The sequence below is a fragment of the Heterodontus francisci genome, chromosome 20 (assembly GCF_036365525.1).
Source record: "Heterodontus francisci isolate sHetFra1 chromosome 20, sHetFra1.hap1, whole genome shotgun sequence".
Taxonomy (NCBI): domain Eukaryota; kingdom Metazoa; phylum Chordata; class Chondrichthyes; order Heterodontiformes; family Heterodontidae; genus Heterodontus; species Heterodontus francisci.
Window position 1 is genome coordinate 75933911 of NC_090390.1, and position 22374 is coordinate 75956284.

Here is a 22374-nt window from a genome sequence, read left to right on the forward strand (position 1 = left end):
AATTTTAGGATGACTTGCTAGTTTTAGAATAAAGCTATGTATATTGTGTTAGAAAATACAGAGAGAAATTTATGCTAATTATGTGACCAATGGTGAAAATTGATTAGTATTAGAACATTAATTGGTGGCTCAAGAGTTTGAGTGAAACAAGAATGGAATAGTTTATGTTACTGCCAAAGCTGTCATGCTGTCATGTTTGGAATAAGTGCCAAATTGTTTCAAAATCTCTGTTTCATGAGAAAATTTCATCTTATAAAATAAGGTAAATAAATTCTACCATCACAACAACAGTATTTATGTAGCATCATTAACATAATAAAACATCCAAAGGCACTTCACAGAAGTGTTTTAAACCACAGTTTAACACTGAACCACATAAGGAGATATTGGGGCACATGACCAAAAGAAGTGCCTTAAAGGAGGAAAGAGAGATAGAGAGGCGGAAAGTAGCACAAAGTTCTGCTTGTGTGAGTGCTGTGGGACAGTTTGCTTAACTTGTGAATTTGATCAGTGTGGGAATTCAATGCAGTGAGGGAGGAGGTGCTGTTCTGGTCTTTTACAGAACAAGCAGTGATCCAAGAGAGGGAGCCGGAGACAGTGAGATCTGAGAGCTGAAGCCCAGATGCATTAATTAGGTGAGCAGGTAGGTTATTGGTTGGTGAGTTTTAAGGTTTTTTTTCCTTTCTAAACTGGGGCAGTAGTTTAAACTGGTACTGGGGAGATATAAATATTGTATTAACTACAAATTATCGGTGCTATTTCTAAACTTGAAACCTAATTAGTTAAATAAAACACAATAGAGGTGGCAGTTAAGGTAATGCGTTGCAGCTGTCACATGTGGGAGCTGGTGGACACCAGTATGATCTACAGCAACCACATCTGCAGTAAATGTCTGCAGCTCGAGGAACTTTGGCTCAGAGTTGATGAGCTGAAGTCCGAGATTCAGACATTGCGATGCATCAGGGAGGGGTAAAGTTACTTGGACACTTTGTTTCAGGAGGCAGTCACACCTCTTAGGCTACATACTTCAGATTTGGTCTGTCCTCAGGGACAGGAGGGTGTGACTGCGAGTGAGGCAGGTATGGGGATCCAGATGGTAGCAATGGAGGAGCCTCAGCCCTTGTCCAACAGGTTCGAGGTTCTTGTAGCTTGTGTGGACGAGAGCACAGACTGCAGGGAGGATAAGCAAACTGACTGCAGCACCATGGTACAGGAGGCCATTCAAGTGGGGGGAGTAAAAAAGACAGTATAGTTGGGGGATAGATTCTGTTCTCTGCAGGAGAGAGCGTGAGTCTTGAAGGTTGTGTTGGCTCCCCCATGCCAGGATTAAGAACATCTTTTTGAGGCTGGAGAGGAACTTGGAGAAGGAGGGGAAGGATCTAGTTGTTGTAGTTCATGTGGGTACCAACGCCATCGGTAGGACTAAGAAAGAAGGTCTGCTAAGGGACTATGAGCAGCTTAAGGGCTAAATTAAACAGCAGAACCACAAAGGTAATAATCTCTGGATTATCTGAGTCATGAGCAAATTGGCATAGGGTAAATAGGATCAAAGGGTTAAATGCATGGCTCAAAGATTGGTGTGGAGAAATGGGTTTCAATTCATGGGGCACTAGCACCAGTACTGGGGAAAGAGGGAGCTGTACTGTTGCGACGGCCTTCACCTGAACCTTGCTGGGACCAGTGTCCTGGCGAATTGTATAATTAGAGAGGGCTTTAAACTAAATAGTGGGGAGGAGGGTTCAGGTGAGGGGAAATTTAGAAAGTTAATGAGAAAGGACGAGGCAGGGTAGCAATATGGGTAATGATAAGAAGAGTGTGACAGGAAGGGACAGAGCGTACAAACATAAGTGTGCAGCAGCAAATAAGGTCAGAATATGGAAAAATGGTAAAATCATTATCTGAATGCACATAGCATTCATAGAGTCATTTATGGCACAGAAGGAGGCCATGTGGCCCATCGAATCCATGCCAGCTCTCCAGGGTGCTATTCATAACAAGATGGATGAATTGATAGCACAAATAGAAAAAAATGGGTATGATATGATAGCCATCACAGAGACTTGGTTGCAAGGTGACCAAGTCTGGGAATATTCAAGAGTATTTGACATTTTGGAAGGATAGGAACAAAGGAAAAGGAGGTGGGGTCGCTCTGTTACTAAAGGATGAGATCAGTATAGTAGTGAGAAATGATCTTGGCTCGGGAGCTCAAGATGCAGAATCAGTTTGGGTGGAGATAAGAAATAGCAAAGGAAAGAGTAGTGGTGGGAGTAGTTTATAGGTCCCCAACAGTAGCCGCACTGTTAGACAGAATGTAAATCAAGAAATAATGGGGGCTTGTAGGAAAGATGCTGCAATAATTGTGGGTGATTTTAAACTTCATATAGATTGGAATAATCAAATTGGCAAAGATAGCCTGGAGGATGAGTTCATACAGTGTACTAGGGACAGTTTCTTAGAACAATACATTCTGGAACCAACCCTGGAGCAGGCTATTGTATACCTGGTAATGTGTAATGAGATAGGATTAATAAATGGCCTAATAGTAAAGGATCAGGCATGATCTTATTGAATGGGGGAGCAGGCCCGAGGGTCAAATGGCCAACTCCTTTTCCTATTTCTTATGTTCTTATGTAAAGATTTAGGGAGGGAGTTCCAGAGCTTAGGGTCTTGGCAGCTGAAGGCATGGCTACCAATGATGGAGCAATTAAATTCAGGGATGCTCAAGAGATCAGAACTAGAAGAGAACAAATATCTTGGATAGTTGTGGGGCTGGAGGAGATTACAGGAGGGACGAGGCCATGGAGGGATTTGAAAACAAGGAAGAGAATTTTTAATTTGAGCCATTGCTTAACCTGAAGCTAGTGTAGTTCAGCAAGCACAAGTGTGATGGATAAATGGGAATTGGTGCGAGTAAGGGCATGGAGGTTCTTATGATCTGCAAACCTGCCAACAAGATCAGCGTAAAAATTGCAAGTGCTACTTTTATACCAGTATGACTGATGGATCAATTGAGGTCATTTAGGTGAAGTAAAATAGCCCAATATAATCAGTAATGATTTCAAAGTGCCAGATTTCAACATGTACATTCATTGGTGCTTGCAAGGAATGTCTGTCATTTGTATTGATAAAATTCAAATACACAAAGTTGGTGGAATGCTCATTCAAAATAGCTGATATTTGAAAGTCAGTCTGCACATACAAAGGCATTGAATTTAAAATCTCACCATGAGATTAATAGCCCTTAACATAGATTGCATCGCTGCTCATTCTCTATGTATTTTATCAACAGATTCAGGAAATACAATTTATCTTACGTGGTATCAAATTGTAAATAACTAGAGACATAGCTGAAAAAGGACATCACATAATTATTGAAGATAATTCACAAGAAATTCAACAGCAGCTTGCATTTATGTAACACGTTTAACTCAGTAAGGTTCCTCACAGGAGTGTTCTCAGCCAAAATTTCACAACCATTCCCATAAGGAGATATTAGGATTGGTGATGAAAAAGTTTGTGAAAGCGATAGGTTTGAAGGAGCATCTTAAAAGAGGAGAGAGAGGTATGGAGGTTTATGGAGAGAATTCCAGCGCTTATGGCCAAGGCTACTGAAGGCATGGAAGCCAGTGGCGGGACGAAGGAAATCTGAGATGCACAAAAGGCCAGAATTAGAGGAACGCAGCGTTCTTGGAGGGTTGTAGTGCTGGTGGAGGTTATAGAGATAGGGAGGGGTGAGCTCATTGAGGGATTTGAACATGAGGATGGGAATTTTAAATTGGACGCATTGCTGGACCAGTAGCCAATACAAGACAGCGAGCATAGGGGTGCTAGGTGAATGGGACTTGGTATGAGTTAGGATATGGGCAGCAGAGTTTGGATGAACTGAAGTTCATGGAAGGTGGAAGATGGAAGGCCAGCTAGAAGAGCATTGGAATAATCGAGTCTGGAGGTAGCAAAAGCAATGCTACAATTAACAAGTATCAGAGATTGCCCGATTGTCCAAGTATCAGCTTCTTTCTATAACTGTATACATTGTTACATAATTGTATATCTCAGAAACAATTGCGAACAAACCCTTTACATTTGCCAACTGTTCATTCAGTTTTGAATCTATAAATAAAATGAGCGCTATGGCAAAAAAGGGTTGTGAAGCAGTGGAAGCCACCATGTAAGCTAGTGATTGAAATAGAGACCATATCAATTGGTAAGCAGAGATTGGATTGGTGTTTGAAGGAAAGTGGATAAGGGATGTGGGAATTGGGCAGGCACATAGGATTTGGACGACTGCTGGCATGGTGGATAAACGTCAAAAAGGACTGGTTGGGCCAAATGGCCTGTTTCCATGTTGTAATTTCAATGTAATTCTATGTAAAATTGGTGTCCCAGCCAAACATTTTAATTTATTTATTGCATATACGATGTTGTTAATGCTTCACTGCAGGTACAGATCTAGAAACCCTGTTCTTTTTTTTAAGGGTTGACACGTCAACAAGAAGGATAATAGCAGAAAAAACTCAAAATTCGTTAGATGGTGTATCTGAGGATGGAGCCAGGAGAATTATCCATCTTTACACCAGTTCAGATGATGTGTGCCTAGGTTTTAATATCAGAGGCGGGAAGGAATTTGGCTTGGGAATATATGTGTCCAGGTAATGTCCAGTTTTTTGTTGAAGTTAATAAGCATTTTGACCTTGCTGGGTATTTAAAGTGTTTAAAGAGTGAGTCTCATGATTCCTATTGTTTCCTGGCAGGCGCTGAGTTGGAAAAGATTACGATCTATGCTTTTTTAAGGACAGACAAAATCTATTGATTTTAAACTGGTTAATGCCTAATTTAAAATAATGCAACGAGAAATTTAATACACCCACATTTAGCATTCATACCAGAATAGCACATGGTTGGAAAATATATCCTTATCTGCTGGCGAGAGGTCAAATACGCAGAAAATCAATAGCAAGACACAGAAGCAAATAGCAATTGGATTTCGAATAAAAGTGTTTTCATTCATGCCAACCATGTTTGAACTAATCGTGTTAAATTGATATTAGGAGCATGCACATGAACTTCTTGTTAGGACAGAGATGATGTAAATCTGATCATGCACATGACTGCACAAAACAAGCACGATGAGGGTCTGATTTCATACATGCTGTTTGCAGTGGAACTTGCTTGTCACAAATAAAGCATTTTTATGCTTCAGTGCAAATTTTTTACACTTTGTTCATCAGATGTGCAGCACCTTGCTGTGTTACTTAAATATTTAAAAGTATATACATCATAATGCTTTCTGCTTCTATGTTACACAGAGTGTATGGGAATGAAATTGATCAATAATCAATAAAACGGGCTGATTGCGAACCGGCGATTGGGTCTTCGGGGCAGCTCTTCATGGGACACAGGGTATCTGATCAGGAGGGCCCTGCCCCCTGCAGCCCGCAAGAAGGCCGCCAGGTTTTACCTGACGGTGTTCTTGGGGCCTTTGACTGCCTGCACCTAAATTTACTTTTAGTTGAAGACAATGGAAAATAAATCAGGCGCGATTTTCCTTCAGTGGCCAGAATTTTACGGCCCCCCCAACGAGCAAGCGGGTGGCATAAAATTGAGTGGGGGGGAGCCGTTAGTGACGCTTTCCAATCCCCGAAGCAATTTTACACAGGACAGCAGTGGCGAGAAACGGTCCACCCCCCCCCCCCCCCCAGGCCAATCGAGGCCCTTAAATGGCTAATTAACTGCCACTTAAGGGCCTCCTCCCTCCACCACAGGTAGCCTCGGCAGGCAGTCAAAGGCCCCAAGAACACCGTCAGGTAAAACCTGGCGGCCTTCTTGCGGGCTGCAGGGTGCAGGGCCCTCCTGATCAGATACCCTGTGTCCCATGAAGAGCTGCCCCGAAGACCCAATCGCCCCACTGCACATCACTCACCATCCCCCGCCCCCGGCCCAACCGACCCCCTGGACTTGCCGGGGCCCGGCCGATTGTCCGCGGTGAGGCCCCAAAAACTTACCTTCGTTCCGGGGCTGTCCTCCCAGCGATGGCTGGGTATAGTCCCAGCAGTGGCCACTCCCGATGGTGTTGCTGGGACTAAGAGCTGCCAGCCCGCTGATTGGCCAGCAGCTCCATTAGGCGAAACTTCCTGCCTCAAAGAGGTGGAGGTCCCGTCCTAGGCCGATTAAGGGCCTGGGGAGTGAAAAATCTTGGCCTGGCTCGGCAGGCCTGGCGGAGGTGGGCTCATCACCGAGTTTTCGGATGGTGGGCGGGACCTCCCGCCCAACATAAAATTCCAGCCAGTCTGATTGACCAGTTTCAGTTCCCTCCCTTCATCATTGTTCCCTGTAAGCTGCGTGGATACCAGAGGCCTTTCAGTACCTTCCCTAAGTGGCTATTCTTTATCTGTGAACTGAGATAGTGAGTGTCACAGGCAGTTCAGTTGTGGGGTACAACAAATCTGAGCCCAATTCTGCCCTCAGTTGATGCCCGTATTTCCAACAGCCATTGCTGGATAACTGTCTGAAGCAGAAATCATGTCTGTTTTTACCCTGCCCTTCATAATATAAAGGTACTAAGGCCAATTGTGGTCATCCCACTACTGTCCTGCCAGAAATCACGAATTTAGTACAGCAAGACCTTTCTGTTTTGTAAAATATCAATGGAACCAGATGATACAAAGGTTGGTGGAGTTGTGGAGACCGAGGAGGGCTATTGTCGTCTGCAAAGGGACTTGGATAGGTTGCAGTGCTGGGCTGAAAAGTGGCAGATGGAGTTTAACCCTGAAAAGTGTGAGGTCGTCCATTTTGGAAGGACAAACACGAATGCAAAATACTGGGTTAACGGTAGGGTTCTTGGGCATGTGGAGGAGCAGAGAGACCTTGGGGTCTATGTGCATAGATCGTTGAAAGTTGCAACTCAAGTGGATAGGGCTGTGAAGAAGGCATATGGGGTGTTAGCGTTCATTAGCAGAGGGATTGAATTTAAGAGCCGTGAGGTGATGATGCAGCTGTACAGGACCTTGGTAAGGCCTCATTTGGAGTACTGTGTGCAGTTCTGGTCGCCTCATTTTAGGAAGGATGTGGAAGCCTTGGAGAGGGTGCAGAGGAGATTTACCAGGATGTTGCCTGGAATGGAGAATAAGTCTTACGAGGAAAGGCTGAACATTCTAGGCCTCTTCTCATTAGAACGGAGAAGGATGAGGGGTGACATGATAGAGGTTTATAAGATGATCAGGGGAATAGATAGGGTAGACAGTCAGAAACTTTTTCCCCGGGTGCAGCAAAGCGTTACAAGGGGTCATAAATTTAAGGTGAAGGGTGGGAGATATAAGGGGGATGTCAGGGGAAGGTTCTTTACCCAGAGAGTGGTCGGGGCATGGAATGCCTTGCCTGGGGAAGTTGTTGAGTCAGAAACTTTAGGGACTTTCAAACGGCTTTTAGATAGGTATATGGATAAAGGAGAATGATGGGGTATAGATTAAATTGTCCTTGACAGAGGACAAAGGATCGGCACAACATCGTGGGCCGAAGGGCCTGTTCTGTGCTGTATTTTTCTATGTTCTAACCATCACAAATGCTCTGATTGCTTCTGTCGTTTTGTTTTCTGTTTTATTGAACCCCTTTGTATTAAAGATAATTATTTAATGGCAGAGTTGATCCTGGAGGACTAGCAGAACAGAATGGCATTAAAGTTGGTGACCAAATCCTGGCAGCCAATGGATTAAGCTTTGAGAAAATTACTCACAGCAAAGCAGTAGAAATCCTGAAAAGTTACACACACATTATGCTGACAGTAAAGGTAAACATAAATGTATCACTGTATCTACAATGCATGGTAATATGGTTGTGCAGAATTGGAACACTTTTTAACAGGATACAGTATACACTTATTGGCTGTACATTTTAAAAATTGCTATAGTATTAAGATTTATGTAGAAAACATTGTTTGGAATTTTACGTTCCCGCGGGAGCGGGCTGGAAGCAGTGGGGTGTAAAATTAAGTGGGAGGCGGGAATGCCGTTCCCATCGCATTCCCGCCCCTGCTGCAACTTTGAGCGGCGGAGAAGGTGGCAAACTGCCCACCTGCCCCAGGCCAAATAAGGCCCTTAAGTGGCCAATTAATTGCCACTTAAAGGCCTCCTCCCACCGCTGCTGCTATTTTATTAGTGGCGAACGGTCGGCTCAGCACCTCAGGAGCTGCATAATAAAACCTGGCGGTCTCCTTGTGGGCTGGGAGGGTTCGGGGTGGTGGGCCATCCTGATCGGGCACCCTGTGCCCCACGGAGGGCCCACCCATGGCACAAGCCGCCCCCACTGTAGCACATTCCCCCCCACCATCAACCGACCCCCGTCCACGTTGCTGGGGCCCAGCCAATTGTCCCCGGCAAGGCCTCACACACTTAGCTTAATTCCAGGGCCTTGTCCATTGCTGCTCCTCTCACTGGATGCAGTCTCAGCAGTGGCCATCGCACCCAGTGGTTTTGCTGCTACTGAGAGCTGCCAGCCTGCTGATTGGCTGGCAGCTCTTGGAGGCGGCACTTCCTGCCTCAGAGGGGCAGAAGTCCTGCCCGAGGCCAAATAAGGGCTTGGGCCACGTGAAATCATTGTGCTGCTCCCAGGCCTGGTGGAGGCGGGCTCGTCACTGACTTTTTGGCTAGTGGGGTCGACGTAAACTACCAACCATTGTTTTCATATTAACATTGGGATTTGGCAAATTGCATTTACCTTGGCTAAGCTCCAGTATTCATCAGATAATGAGATATTAAACTGATCTGTTTGTACACAACTAGACTAACAGCTGGAAAAGAAAGATGTGTGACAGTAATCTGGTGTTTAAAAGTACTTTGTGTGTATAGTTTGTATTAAAATGATAATTGTTATAATATATACTGCACAGTGAATACCTTGGCAATATACTGCAAATCACATGAGTGCACTCTTTAATAAATCATGAAGCTATATCATTTTGCTGTTACAGTGTTACAGAAGCTAATTATACCCTTGAGATCACAGCAATTGACAGTGCTTTCATCTGATGATGTATCAGTGAAAATAGCAGATGGTAAAGTACAAAAAAACTTCACTATTCTGGAAGCTATTGATTCGCTGTGCTGGGTATCTTCGAAATGTATTTTAATAATTTGCTCTGAAACAATGGAATGGAAACACTGGCCTTGATATTTATGGGGAGGTGGAGAGGAAGCAGGGAGGAGGAGTTCCGGATGGGAAACCCGGAAGTACGGATTGGGCCTGGAGGGGACACTGCTGCCTGTCCTGACCCATAACTGGTGCATTATCGATCTGGCCCTTCTCGTTAACTCTGTTTTACCTGTCGGGTTTCTTGAAGCCTGGAAAACCTGATTGAAATTAGTAAAAAATAAAAAGTCTGTAAAAATGATGACATGCAGCCTTCTTAAAGATTTTACCCAACCGACCTGCCCTCGGAGAGCTGATAGGTCAGCAGCCTCAAAAAGCTCTTTGAACTGAAATGTTAATTGTCTCTCTTCACAGATAATGCCAGACTTGCTAAGTATTTCCAGTATTTTCTGTTTTTATTTGCGTATAGAACCATTGTTATCTTTAATGTAAATGGCCATCAATAAAATCAGAAAAATATATGTAGTTCTAAAACAAAATGTAAGATGAAAATTGTTGAATTTGGACGAGCTTGAAGAGCTATGAGAGTTTTACATAATAAATAGAGAGTGAATTACATCGGCTGGAAGATCTTGAATGTTTTGGACAGTTGCAAATTCCCAGTGTTATGACCAGGTGACAACGATGTCTAGAGGTCTTTTACTGTCTTCACCTGGTCTTATTGTAACAGGGTTTTAATTTTTAGCTCCCCCTTGGTGAATCCTTGTTCACAGCTTTCCAATTATAAGGCAAAGAAATAAGCACACCAGGTTTTCTTAGGTTTAAAGAAGAAAAGTGAAAATTATTAAAGTTAGGTAAACTCTAATTCATTAATGCCTAAGGATACACACAGCGCCCCACACTAGCATGCATATGCGATACACACATGCAAATAGAGACAGAAAAGAGAAGAAAAATAAAATGGAGAGGTTTGAGGCAATCTCTGAAGAGGGGTTTTTTTTACTGTGCTTCGAGCTCGCTGTAGGGTCCTTGATTGTAGGTAGTCTTGCTTTTCATTGGGGCTCAGTATTCTTCTTAAACCTTGTTCACTGTTGGAGACTTTTCTCTCTTGGGGTTCATATGTCTTCAATGGTTTCCGAAGCTGGTGAGAGTGAGATGAGAGCAGACAGGAGAGAGATGTTCTCCAGTCCAGGAGCAAACACCCTGTGGCCAGTTCAAATTCAAAAAACCTCCACCAGTCAGTTAGTCATTTGACTAAACTGGTCTGACCAGCAGGGCATCCTGAAGGGGGAGGGTGATAAGGCAGAGGTCATGGTAAATGTTGATACCAATGACATAGGTAGAAAGAGGGATGAGGTCTTACTTCAAGAATTCAGGGAGTTAGGCAGCAGACTAAAAAGCAGGACCTCTCGGGTTGTAATCTCTGGATTACTCCCAGTGCCACATGCTAGCGAGTATAGAAATAGGAGAATAGCACAGATGAATGCTTGGCTTAAGAGTTGGTGCAGGAGGGAGGGCTTTAGATTGCTGGACCACTGGCACCGTTTCTGGGGAAGGTGGGACTTGTACAAGCGAGACGGTCTACATCTGAACCAGAGGGGGACTAACATCCTTGCTGGCAGGTTTGCTAGTGTTGTTGGGAGGAGTTTAAACTAATTTGGCAGGGGGAGGGGATGCAGACTCCTAGCAGAATAGGGACACAGCTAAACACAGGAAAGCAAACAAGTCAGAGGGAATACAGTGGAAGTAAGTTTCAAGGGAGTAAGACCAGGATGGATGGCCTCTACTTCAATGCCAGGAGTATTACAGGTAAAACGGATGAGTTAACGGCAAGGATTGACACGTGGAATTGTAATATAGTAGCCATCACGGAGACATGGTTGAGGGAGGGGCAGGATTGGCAGCTCAATATCCTGAGATATAGAATCTTCAGGCGAGACAGAAGAGGGGGTAAAAGAGGAGGGGGCATTGCAATATTAGTTAAGGAGTCAGTTACTGCAGTAAGGAGAGATGATATCTTGGAGGGGGCATCAAATGAAGCTTTATGGATAGAGTTTAGGAATAAAAAAGGGATAGCCACATTGCTAGGTGTTTATTATAGACCCCCAGATAATCAGTGGGAAATTGAGTAGCAAACGTGCGCAATTCGCAGAGGTGTGTAAAAATAATAATAGGGTAACTATATTAGGTGATTTCAACTTTCCCAACATTAATTGGGATAGTCATCGTGTTAAGGTCTTAGATTGAGTGGAATTCTTAAAATGTATACAGGAGAACTTTTTAGCTCAATATGTAAAGGATTCAACAAGGGAGGGTGCAGTGCTGGACTTAATTCTGGGGAATAAAGCCGGACAGGTGGTTGATGTGTTGGTGGGGGAGCATTTTGGTGATAGCGACCACAACATGGTACAATTTAAGCTTGTTATGGAGAAAGAAATAGACAAGTTGCAAAAAAAGGTTTTGGATTGGGGGAGAGCGAATTTTAGTAAAATAAGGCAGGATCTGGCCAAGGTAGACTGGAAAGAGTTACTTGTCGGGAAATCTACAGAAGAGCAGTGGGGGGCATTCAAAAAGGAAATGGGGAGGATACAGGCCCAACATGTTCCCTCTAGGGTAATAGGTAGGAGCAACAAGCCCAGAGAACCATGGATGACCAGAAACATTCAGGGTACGATGAGAAGGAAAAGAGAGGCTTTTAGCAAATACAAGGAGAGCAAATCAATGGAAGCATTAGTGGAGTACAGAAAGTGTAGAATGGAGCTTAAGAAAGCAATTAGGAGAGCAAAGCGGGGACATGCGAAAGCTCTGGCTGGTAAAAGTAGGGAAAATCCCAAGATATTCTATAAGTATATCAATGGGAAGAGGATAACCAGGGAAAGAGTAGGACCCATTAAGGACCAAGGGGGAAATCTGTGGGTGGAGACAGAGGACATTGGTAAGGTGTTGAATGAATACTTCAGATCTGTCTTCACCCAAGAGAATGAGGAAGTAGATATGGAACTGAGAGAGAGACTGTGAGGTTCCTGAGCAAATTGTCATAGGGAGTGACAAGGTATTGGAGGTTTTGGCAGGCTTTAAAGTGGACAAATCTCCAGGTCCGGACAATTTGTGTCCCAGGATGCTGTGGGAGGCGAGGGTGGAGATTGCAGGGGCTCTGACCCTAATTTTTAATTCCTCTCTGGCCACCGGGGAAGTGCCAGAGGACTGGAGAACAGCTAATGTGGTCCCACTATTTAAGAAAGGTTGTAGAGATAAGCCAGGGAACTATAGACCAGTGAGTCTCACGTCAGTGGTAGGGAAACTATTGGAGAAAATTCTGAAGGAGAGAATCTATCACCACTTGGAGAGGCAAAATTTGATTAGGAATAGTCATTATGGCTTTGTCAGAGGGAGGTCATGCCTAACAAATTTGATTGAATTTTTTGAGCATGTGACCAGGTGTGTAGATGAGGGTAGTGCAGTTGATGTAGTTTACATGGATTTCAGCAAAGCCTTTGACAAGGTCCCAAATGGCAGACTTATCAAGAAAGCAAATACACATGGGATACAGGGTAACTTGATAAGGTGGATTCAAAATTGGCTTAGCTGTAGGAGACAGAGAGTGATGACAGACGGCTGATTTAGTGACTGGAAGCCACTGTCCAGTGGCGTACGACAGGGATCTGTGCTGTGTCCCCTATTGTTTGTCATTTATATAAACGACATAGATGACTATGTGGGGGGGTAGGATCAGTAAGTTCGCAGATGACACAAAGATTGGCCGAGTGGTTAACAGTGAGGTGGAGTGTCTTGGGTTACAGGAAGATATAGACGGGATGGACAAATGGGCAGAAAAGTGACAGATGGAATTTAACTTTGAAAAGTGTGAGGTGATGCACTTTGGAAGGAGTAATGTGACATGGAAGTATTCACTGAATGGCCTGACACTGGGAAGTTCCGAGGAACAAAGGGGCCTTGGCGTGTTTGTCCATAGATCCCTGAAGGCAGAAGGGCAGGTTAATAGGGTGGTGAAAAAGGCATATGGGACACTTGCCTTTATCAATTGAGGCATAGATTACAAAAGCAGGGAGGTCATGTTGGAGTTGTATAGAACTTTGGTAAGGCCACAGCTGGAGTACTGTGTGCAATTCTGGTCGCCACATTATAGGAAGGATGCGATTGCACTGGAGGGGGTGCAGAGGCAATTCACCAAGATGGTGTCTGAGATGGAACATTTAAGCTATGAAGGTTGTTTTTGCTGGAGCAGAGAAGACTGAGGGGTGACCTGATCAAGGTGTACAAGATTATGGGGGGCATGGACAGGGTGGATAGGGAGCAGCTGTTCCCCTTAGTTGAAGGGTCAGTTACTAGGGGACACAAGTTTAAGGTGAGGGGCAGGAGGTTTAAGGGGAATTTGAGGAAGAACATTTTTACCCAGAGGGTGGTGACAGTCTGGAATGCACTGCCTGGGAGGGTGGGAGAGGCGGGTTGCCTCACATCCTTTAAAAAGTACCTGGATGAGCACTTGGCACGTCATAACATTCAAGGTTATGGGCCAAGTGATGGCTAATGGGATTAGGTAGACAGGTCAGGTGTCTTTAATACATCGGTGCAGACTCGATGGGCCGAAGGGCCTCTTCTGCGCTGTATTATTCTGTGATTCTATGACAACATCTGTTTGTGTATTCGGCCATCTTAGTAGTTAATCTGGAATGCTTCAACGTCTGGTAATCAAAAGTCCATTGTGGATTAAATTGGAGCAGGGAATAGCCCCTTTGTCCTTTGAAGTACTTGTCTGTTGATATGCTTAAATCTTTCCAACCAAAGTCTCCAATTGTTTTTTAAAGCAAGTTCTTTCTTCATCAACAACTGTTTAAAATCGATGTTCATGTGGCGAAATTAATTTTCCTCATTCTTGGCAGGTCAGGGGCTTGCCTGACACTAGGTTGTTAATATTTGCAGCGGCTGTTTTTGCTGTTGTCATGTAATGTGCCCCATATACCTATTCACCTGTGAAGAATGCTTTGAGGAATTTATCATTTAGCCGGTTCTCCGATCAAGTTCTCTTCTAAATACCCTTTGGTGAAATCACTAATATATTTCATATCTTTGCTCAGGAAGTTGGTAAATATCCTGCATACAAGGAAATGGTGGCAGAATACAGCTGGCTGACTAAATGTAAGTACAAAGCAGAAGTTTCAATCCAGTACCATCTGGCACTGCTTGTTAATTTTCTGATTTAAGGAACTAGGCAACTTACACAACTTACATTCATATTTTGTTTGGCCCCATTTCTTTAAACTAATAAAGTAAGCTTTAAGGCATATTTTCCTCTCAGTAGAGTTGATGAAAAGCTATTTTATCAAACTATTATTGTAAATGATTGCTAGTTTGTTCAAAGAATTTTCCTTCAACCAAAGCCCCCGGTCTTTTACTCATTTTTTTTTAAAGGACATTTTTAAGCAATCAGGATTCCTGAAAAGTGGTCTATCACCTTTCCAACCTGAAAATAAGAGGAATTAGACCACCTCTTCTGGCTATCCCCCTCTTCACTCAGTCATTAGGAGTGCCATGGATAGATTTACCTTCTCTCTCTGTTCTGAGCTGCACCAATCCAGGCAAGTGGAGGGTATTCCATTACACTCCTGACTTGTGCCTTGTAGATGGTGGACAGGCTTTAGGGAGTCAGGACGTGCGTTACTCATTGCAGAATTCCCAGCCACTGACCTGCTCTTGTAGCTACAGTATTTATGTAGCTGGTCGAGTTCAGTTCCTGGTCAGTGATGCAATTAGGGAGGTGGTTAGATTTTCTCTTGTTGAAGATTATCATTGCCTGGCTCTTTTTTGGCACAAATGTTACTTACCACTTACAAGCCCAAGCCTGGATTTTGTCCAAGTTCTTGCTGCACTTGAGCACGGCCTGCTTTATTACCTGAGGAACTGCAAATGGACTGAACATTGCAATCATCAGTGAACATCCCACTTCTGATCTTCTGATGGGAAGGTCATTGATGAAACAGATGAAGATGGTTGGGCCTAGGCCACTACCCTGAGGAATTCCTGCAGCAATGTTCTAGGGCTGAGATGATTGGCCTTTAACAATCACAACCACCTTGCTTCATGCTAGATATGACTCTAGTCAATGGCGGGTTTTCTCCTTGATCCCTATTGACTTCAATTTTGCTAGGACTCCTCAGTGCCACACTAAGTCGAATGCTGCCTTGATGTCAAGGGCAGTCACTCCCAGCTCACCTCTGGAATTCAGCTCTTTTGTCCATTTTTGGAACAAGGCCTTAATGAGGTCTGGAGCCGAGTGATTCTGGCAGAACCCAAACTGGGCATCAGTGAGCAGGTTAGTGTCACTTGATATTTTTCACCACGGGTCACTGGATTGGCTGAGCACAGAAAGTATCAGAAAATCAACTGGGTTGAGTGCATGTCTGTAAAGGAACCCATGCACCTTTCCTTCCATTTAAAGTAATGGAAAGCACGCCGACAAGGTGTGCTGTGACCTACCTGATTTTCTCAGATGCACTATGCTTGGACAATCCAGTGGTTCTGGATGCAGATCCAGGAAAATCTCCCATTGTGTTTTAGTTAAAGCATGCACTTATGATGTACACAGGCTGATCAAACATACACTTATAAATATTTTGCGAGCAGTCAAAAGAAGAAGCATCTAAAGAAGGCATTCAAAGTTTTTGCTCTGCAGATACTGTTCTATACGACCTTTAGTCTTCCAGATGATGATTCCTAATCCTTAATTATAGTGCCATTTTGTTTTTTCAGTGACAAATAATCACTCTCAGCGTTTTGGCTCAGACACACATTCTTCCACTTCATCTCATTCATCTGGGACACCTCTGAGCTCCATGAGTGATTCTTTACAGGTCTTCCTCCCAACTACCCACAGTTCAACTGACATGGTAGATGTATGTATTTCCACAGAGGACTCCAAATCTCTTCAGTACAATCATCTAGAAACAATAGAGACTGCTATACAGACAGACCTCCAGCTGTCACCGTCCTCAAATATTGACGTTTCAGGTGAACAGAGGACAGGAAAGGCAGCAACAGAGCGAAGCCGGACACTTGGGCGTACAGTACTGTTGAAGGAGACAGCCATTAGATCAGAGAGTTTTAAGGAAACCCACATCAAACCAAGAACTTACTCCATTGGAGATTCCGCTGATGGACTTTTGCACTCTCCAAAAACTGCAGTGCTAATGGCACTAAGCAAACCAAGGAAACCAATCAGCCGATCACAAAGTTATATTACTATTGGAGGTGAGATTCTTTAAATGCACCGAATCACAGGTTCTTTGTTTTAGCTTTCAGAAGTTTCTGTGACACTTTTTTTGAAGTTCGTTCAAGTATATTTACCTATCTTTGAAGTATTAGAGTTTTGAGTTAATCGAATTGCACTAGTTTTAAAATTAATCCTGTATTTTAGCTATCGTCTGTATTAATGGTTCTGAAGCAAAGTTAACTCTATCCTTGACATTTTGAACAGATCTAAAAATAGTTGATTGGAGAAAGAGCCCTTAATTGTTGTTTAAAAATGATTTAACTGAAAATTGATTGCAAGTTTTTCTAATTAATAACTGATGAATCAAGGTGTGTTTTACTCTGAATAGATTATAACTAGAGCACTGAGAACAAAACAGAAAATACTGAAAATAAGTAGCATGCCAGTGAACAGCTGTAAAGAAAAAGGCAAGTTAATTTTAAGAATTAACTTTTCTTTATACAGATGCTGATTGGTCTGCTGTGTAATTTTAGCTTTATCAGCTTTGAGTTTAGATTTCTAGCATTTTTATCTTTTTTGTTAATAATTAGAAAACTGCTTCATACACATTGAGTGGCTATGATTCTGCAACAGATTCAACTTCAGAATGGCTAATGAGGTATTACAGATCAACACTGATTGTTAAACTTGGTGTCCTTGAAATGGCCGTACTATTTGCATAGGATAAGGAAGGAGATATGAAATGATGAATGTTAAAATAAAGCATGTACTGTTCCTTACTCTATTACTTTAATAGTTTAATGAAGTAATCTATTTTTCTAATCATACTGCTTCAAAGTCACCCCAAGCATACACAACTTTGTGGTTTGGTGATGTTGAATTTATGAGAGTGACCTAAAATCATTTTGTGCAAATCTGGGGTGCATAGAAAAGCTTTAAGGAGCTTTACTTACTTTGGGATTCAGTGACTGTAAGGTTCTACAGGGATCAGTCCTTAAAACACTGCTTTTCATAATCCAGATAGGGTAGATGACCTTGAAGAGGAGATTAGATAGAGATTACGTGAACTTGCAGACAATACATAATTATGTGGGAAGCAAAAATGTAGAAGAAAGGGGAAGCATTGTATTACCAAATTAAATCAAATGTTAGCAAATGCAACACAAGCATGCAGGTGTAAAAGCAATAAATATGAATACAAAATTAATTATGAAACCTTAAAGAAGGCAGCGCAGGATTTCAGATTCCAGGGTAACAAAACAGTTTGTATTAACATAGCACCTTCAACTAAAGCAAAAGTCCCATGGTGCTGACAGAGACCTGGGCTAGATTTTAACTCACTCAAAACCCATTCACTTACACAGACTAAAAATTGGTCTCAGCGTGTCAGCATGGCTCAGTTGGGAGCAACTTGCCTCTGAGGCAGAGGGTTGTGGGTTCAAGTCCCACTCCAGAGATTTGAGCACAAAAATCAAGGCTGATTCTCCAGTGCTGTACTGAGGGAGTGCTGCACTGTCAGAGGCGTCATCTTTTGGATGAGACGTTAAACCGAGGCCCTGTCTGCCTTCTCAGATGAACATAAAAGATTCCGTGGCACTATTTTGAGGAAGAGCAGGGGAGGTATCCCCGGTGTCCGGGCCAATATTTATCCTTCAATCAACATCACTAAAACAAATTATCTGTTAATTATCACATTGCTGTTTGTGGGGGCTTGCTGTGTGCAAATTGCCTGCTGCTTTTCCTACATTAAGATAGTGACTACACTTCAAAAAAAGTACTTAATTGGCTGTAAAGCACTTTGGAACATCCTGTGGTCATGAAAGGTGCTATATAAATGCAAGTCTTTCTTTCTTCTTTCTTTCTCCCTTTCAAGCCAATGTAGGTTAGCCTGGACGGGAGTAAACAGTGAGGATGATATGAACTGCCTGCAACAGGACACAGGACAGGCTAGCAGAATGGGCAGAAAGGTGGCAGATGGAATTTAATACTGACAAGTGTGAGGTGATGCATTTTGGCAGAAGGAATAGGGAGAGGTGATATATTCTTAATGGCACAGTTCTAAAGAGTGTGCAGGAACAGAGGGACCTGAGGATGCATGTGCATCAATCTTTGAAGGTGACAGGACATATTGAGAGAATTGTCAGCTAAGCATATGGGATCTTGGGCTTCATAAATAGAGGCATTGAGTACCAAAGCAGGAAGTTATGCTGAACCTTTATAAAGCTCTGGTTAGGCTCCAACTAGAGTATTGCATTCAGTTCTGGTCATCACACTTCAGGAAGGATGTGAGGATCCCAGGGATGGAGGATTTTAGTTACAAGGTTAGGTTGGAAAATCTGGGGTTGTTCTCCTTAGAAAAAAGGAGATTGTGGGGAGATTTGATAGAGGTGTATAAGATTATAACAGGCTTAGATAAGTTAGACAAGGAAAAACTGTTCCCATGAACTAATGGTACAAGGACTATGGGACATAGATTGAAGGTTTTGAGCAAGAAATGCAGGGGGAATAGGCGGAAGAATGTTTTTACGCAGTGGGTGGTAATGACCTGGAACTTGCTGCCCACAAGGGTGGTGGAAGCGAAAACAATCAATGACTTCAAGAGGAAATTGGATGGGCACTTGAAGGAAATAAACTTGCAGGACTACAGGAATTGAGCGGGTGAGTAGGACCGACCGGATAGCTGAGTGGAGTGCTGGCATGGACTCGTTGGGCCAAATGGCCTCCTTCTGTGCTGTAAATGATGCTATGACTCGAATGGATTAGTGGGACTTAGTGAGAAATAGGATAGGGTCAACAGGGTTTTGGATGAGCTGAGGTTTACAGAATGTAGAGGATCGGTGGCCAACCAAGAGACCATTGAAATAGTCTAGTTTGAAGCTAACAAGGGCATGGATCAGAGCAGAAGATCAGCTGGGGCAAGGCAAAAGGCAGAGGAAAACAATGTTATGGAGTTGGAAGTAGGTGCTCTTTATGATGGAGAGGTGATGGGATTGGAAGTTCAACTTAGGGTTTAATAGAATGCTGAGGTTGCAAACATTTTGGTTCAACCTGAGGCAGTTGCCAGGGAGGAGAATAGAATCAGTGGCAAGGCTATGATTCAATAAACAAGCATGGAACCAAGTTCCAGTGAGCTGGACAATGGAGCAGAGGCATTGGAGGAGGAGGGTGTGGCTGACTATGTCAAATGCTGCAGAGAGATCAAGGAAGAAAAATACACATCTTTTCAGATCTCAGAGAAAATCATTTGTGACTGATTAGGGCCATTTCTGTGCTGTGGATAGCGACGGAAACCTGATTGGAAAGATGGATACAGATTTGGGAGACCACAGAGATGGTAATGTCTCTGTTTGAGACCATGGGAGTAGAGAGACCATGTGAGATGGTAAGACGGTGGTCATGAATAGGAGCGTTTATATGGAGGAAGGGGATTAAGGGAAGAGATGAGGACAGTGAAATCACAGGGGAGAGGGCAAGGTGTGTTGAGATGGATATTGAAATCAATAAGGATGAGGAGCTGCTCAATGCAAAGGCTGAGGGAGGAAAGCAGGGACGATATCTGAGAAACTCAGGATGGGGTTTGGGCTAGACTAGAGAACAAGGACTTTAAAGGAAAGGTGAAATGGGTAATCTCCTTTGAAGTACTCCCTGTGGAGCCTAGCAGACTGACCCTAATAGGAAGTGATATCTTCACAGTGACATCAGAGAGGGAAAGTTCAGTGTCGTAGCTCCACAAGTAGTCATTTAGTCCTGCATTGTCAAGAGCTGATGATTACAGCAGAATGCATGTATTTATGTGAAACAGCAGTTAGCTGGATTCCTCACGAGTACTCTTTGGAGGAGGATGACACTTCAAAGGTAGGAGGTGGGATTAAAGCAAAGATAATAAAAAGCAGTGTAGTAAATACCTTTAAAGTACTTTTTACTTTAAATGTTCAAGTGGCAATTGTAGATATGTAAAATCATCAAAGTTAATAGACAATAATGTTACTCTGAAAAATTAGTTGACGGTAACCTTTAGTTCAAATCATGAGAAAGCTTTAAAATCAGTCTTGCCCACATTTAATTCTGGAGATACTTGTTATCTTTAAGTGTGAGTGATTTTGTCCAAGATGATTAATCCTAAGGGGCAAGCAATGGAACACTAGCCGGAATTTTACGGCCCCCCAACGAGTGGGCTGGTGGTGGGTGGAGGGTGTAAAATTGAGTGGTTGGCGGAGGGCTGTTCCTGACCCCCTCCTGCCGCGCTGCAATTTTACACGGGTCTGCGGCAGAGGTGAGAAACAGCCCGCCCATCCCAGGCCAATCAAGGCCCTTAAGTAGTCAATTAACTGCCCCTTAAGGGCCTCCTCCTGCCGTCGCGAATATTTTACCCTCAGCGGCTAGATGGCAAAGGCCTCAAGAACCCCGCCTGGTAAAACCAGGCAGCCTTCTTGTGGGCTGGGGGGGCAACCTGTGCCCCATGGAGGGACACCCCCAAAAGTCCCAACTGCCCCCAACGCACAACACTCCCCCAACCTCCCCAACTGACCCCGCCTTGATTGATTATCCCCGGCGAGGCCCTAAAAACTTACCTGAGTTCTGAGGCCGTCCTTCCTCTTGCCTCCAATGGCTGGGTGTAGGCCCAGCAGTGGCCCTGCTTCCAGTGGCGCTGCAGGGACAGAGCTGCTGGCCCGCTGATTGGCTGGCAGCTCCATTAGGCGAGACCTCCTGAATCAAAGAGGTGGAAGTCCCACCCGAGGCCAATTAAGGGCCTGGGGAGCAAAAAATCCTGGCCTGGCTCCAAGGTCCGTTGGAGGCGGGCTCGCCACCTACTTTTCAGCCGGTGGGTGGGGCCTCCCACCAACGTAAAATTCCAGCCACTGGTTAAACTTGTTTAGTTTCTAATTTTTTAAGAAATAAGTGCTTAACATTTTCCAGCTACAGGAACAAGGGTTTTAATCTGCATTTTCTAGCATATTAAAGGTAAATATTGTTCCATCAAAAATCACCCATGTTTTCCACTAATGGAATTCTTTGCTCATTTTGCTCTTACTGGTGCCATTGGAAATCTGTAACTCCAAGGCTCTTAAATGGAAAAGAGAAAGCTGGGGTATAGTTGACCAAAATAATTGACCAAACTTCTAAAATTGGCATTTGATGTCCTTTGCAACTTCAATATTTAAAAGGTAAAGACAGGATTGGGCTCAGCCCGGCTATCTCCACAAATAAAGAGCCACCCAGCACTCAGTTTCATGCAGAATGGTCACTTGGCTAAGGTACCAGAGAGCAGCTGGTGCACATGGAGGTGTACAGTAACAGATTCAGCACCTAAAACAACCTTATTTCTCAGTCAATAATGTAACTTTAAAATAAGATATAAACCCTGAAATTGTGACACTCTGCCCCCGTATTGAGTATTGTTCGACAGTCACAGGTTGGGGCAATGGAAGTCTTGATTCTCCAGTTACTGATTTTAATGTCCCAAAGGTCTATGTGAATCATGCTTGCTAACCCCCATGGCCAGTTCTCCAATCTGTGCTTCCATTGACTGAAACCTTGCATGGAGAGGCCAGTTTCACAATTTTGAAGCAATAGCTAGGGATCTTGGGTCTCAATTTTCCTTTTTTTTTTACTCACTTTGCTAGAGGACAAGAAGAAAAAGAAAAAGAAGCAAAAGACTTCTGAGGAAGGAACAAAGTTGAAGCGCGCCAAAACATTTGTGAATATGTTTTTTAGAAGTGTTCGATCTGGGAGGCAGTCAAGTGAGCAAAATCCAAAAGAAAAAACCAGGTCCAAATCTCCATCTCGCTCAGAATCAGATAAAGGTGAGAAAAAAATTAATGAGGTATCACTGAGGAAGCTAAGTGGTATTATGTCTTGACAGTTGAGTTGAATACAGCTTTATGAAACCAGCTTATCAAAACGAAAAGGCAAATTTTCTAACTTTTTTTATCCCCCATCCTTTGTCCCAATATTGGCGGATGTGCCTTCAGTCACTTACGCTCCACTTTCTGGGATTCTCTCTCCAAACCCCTCCATCTCTCCACATCCTTCCCCTTTACAACCCTCCTTAAATCCCACCACTT

At 43.4% G+C, this 22374-nt stretch overlaps 1 protein-coding gene across 2 annotated transcripts in view; it reads left to right on the plus strand.

Moving 5' to 3' along the window:
- pdzd7a (PDZ domain containing 7a) overlaps positions 1-22374 on the plus strand; it is a 123388-nt gene that overhangs the window by 16524 nt on the left and 84490 nt on the right. For both annotated transcript variants that reach the window (XM_068053035.1, XM_068053036.1), the window contains exons 5-9: positions 4476-4649; positions 7636-7783; positions 14178-14238; positions 15850-16347; positions 21934-22113. In XM_068053035.1, coding sequence (XP_067909136.1) covers positions 4476-4649; positions 7636-7783; positions 14178-14238; positions 15850-16347; positions 21934-22113 — 1061 coding nt within the window. The remainder of the gene's footprint in view (positions 1-4475; positions 4650-7635; positions 7784-14177; positions 14239-15849; positions 16348-21933; positions 22114-22374) is intronic.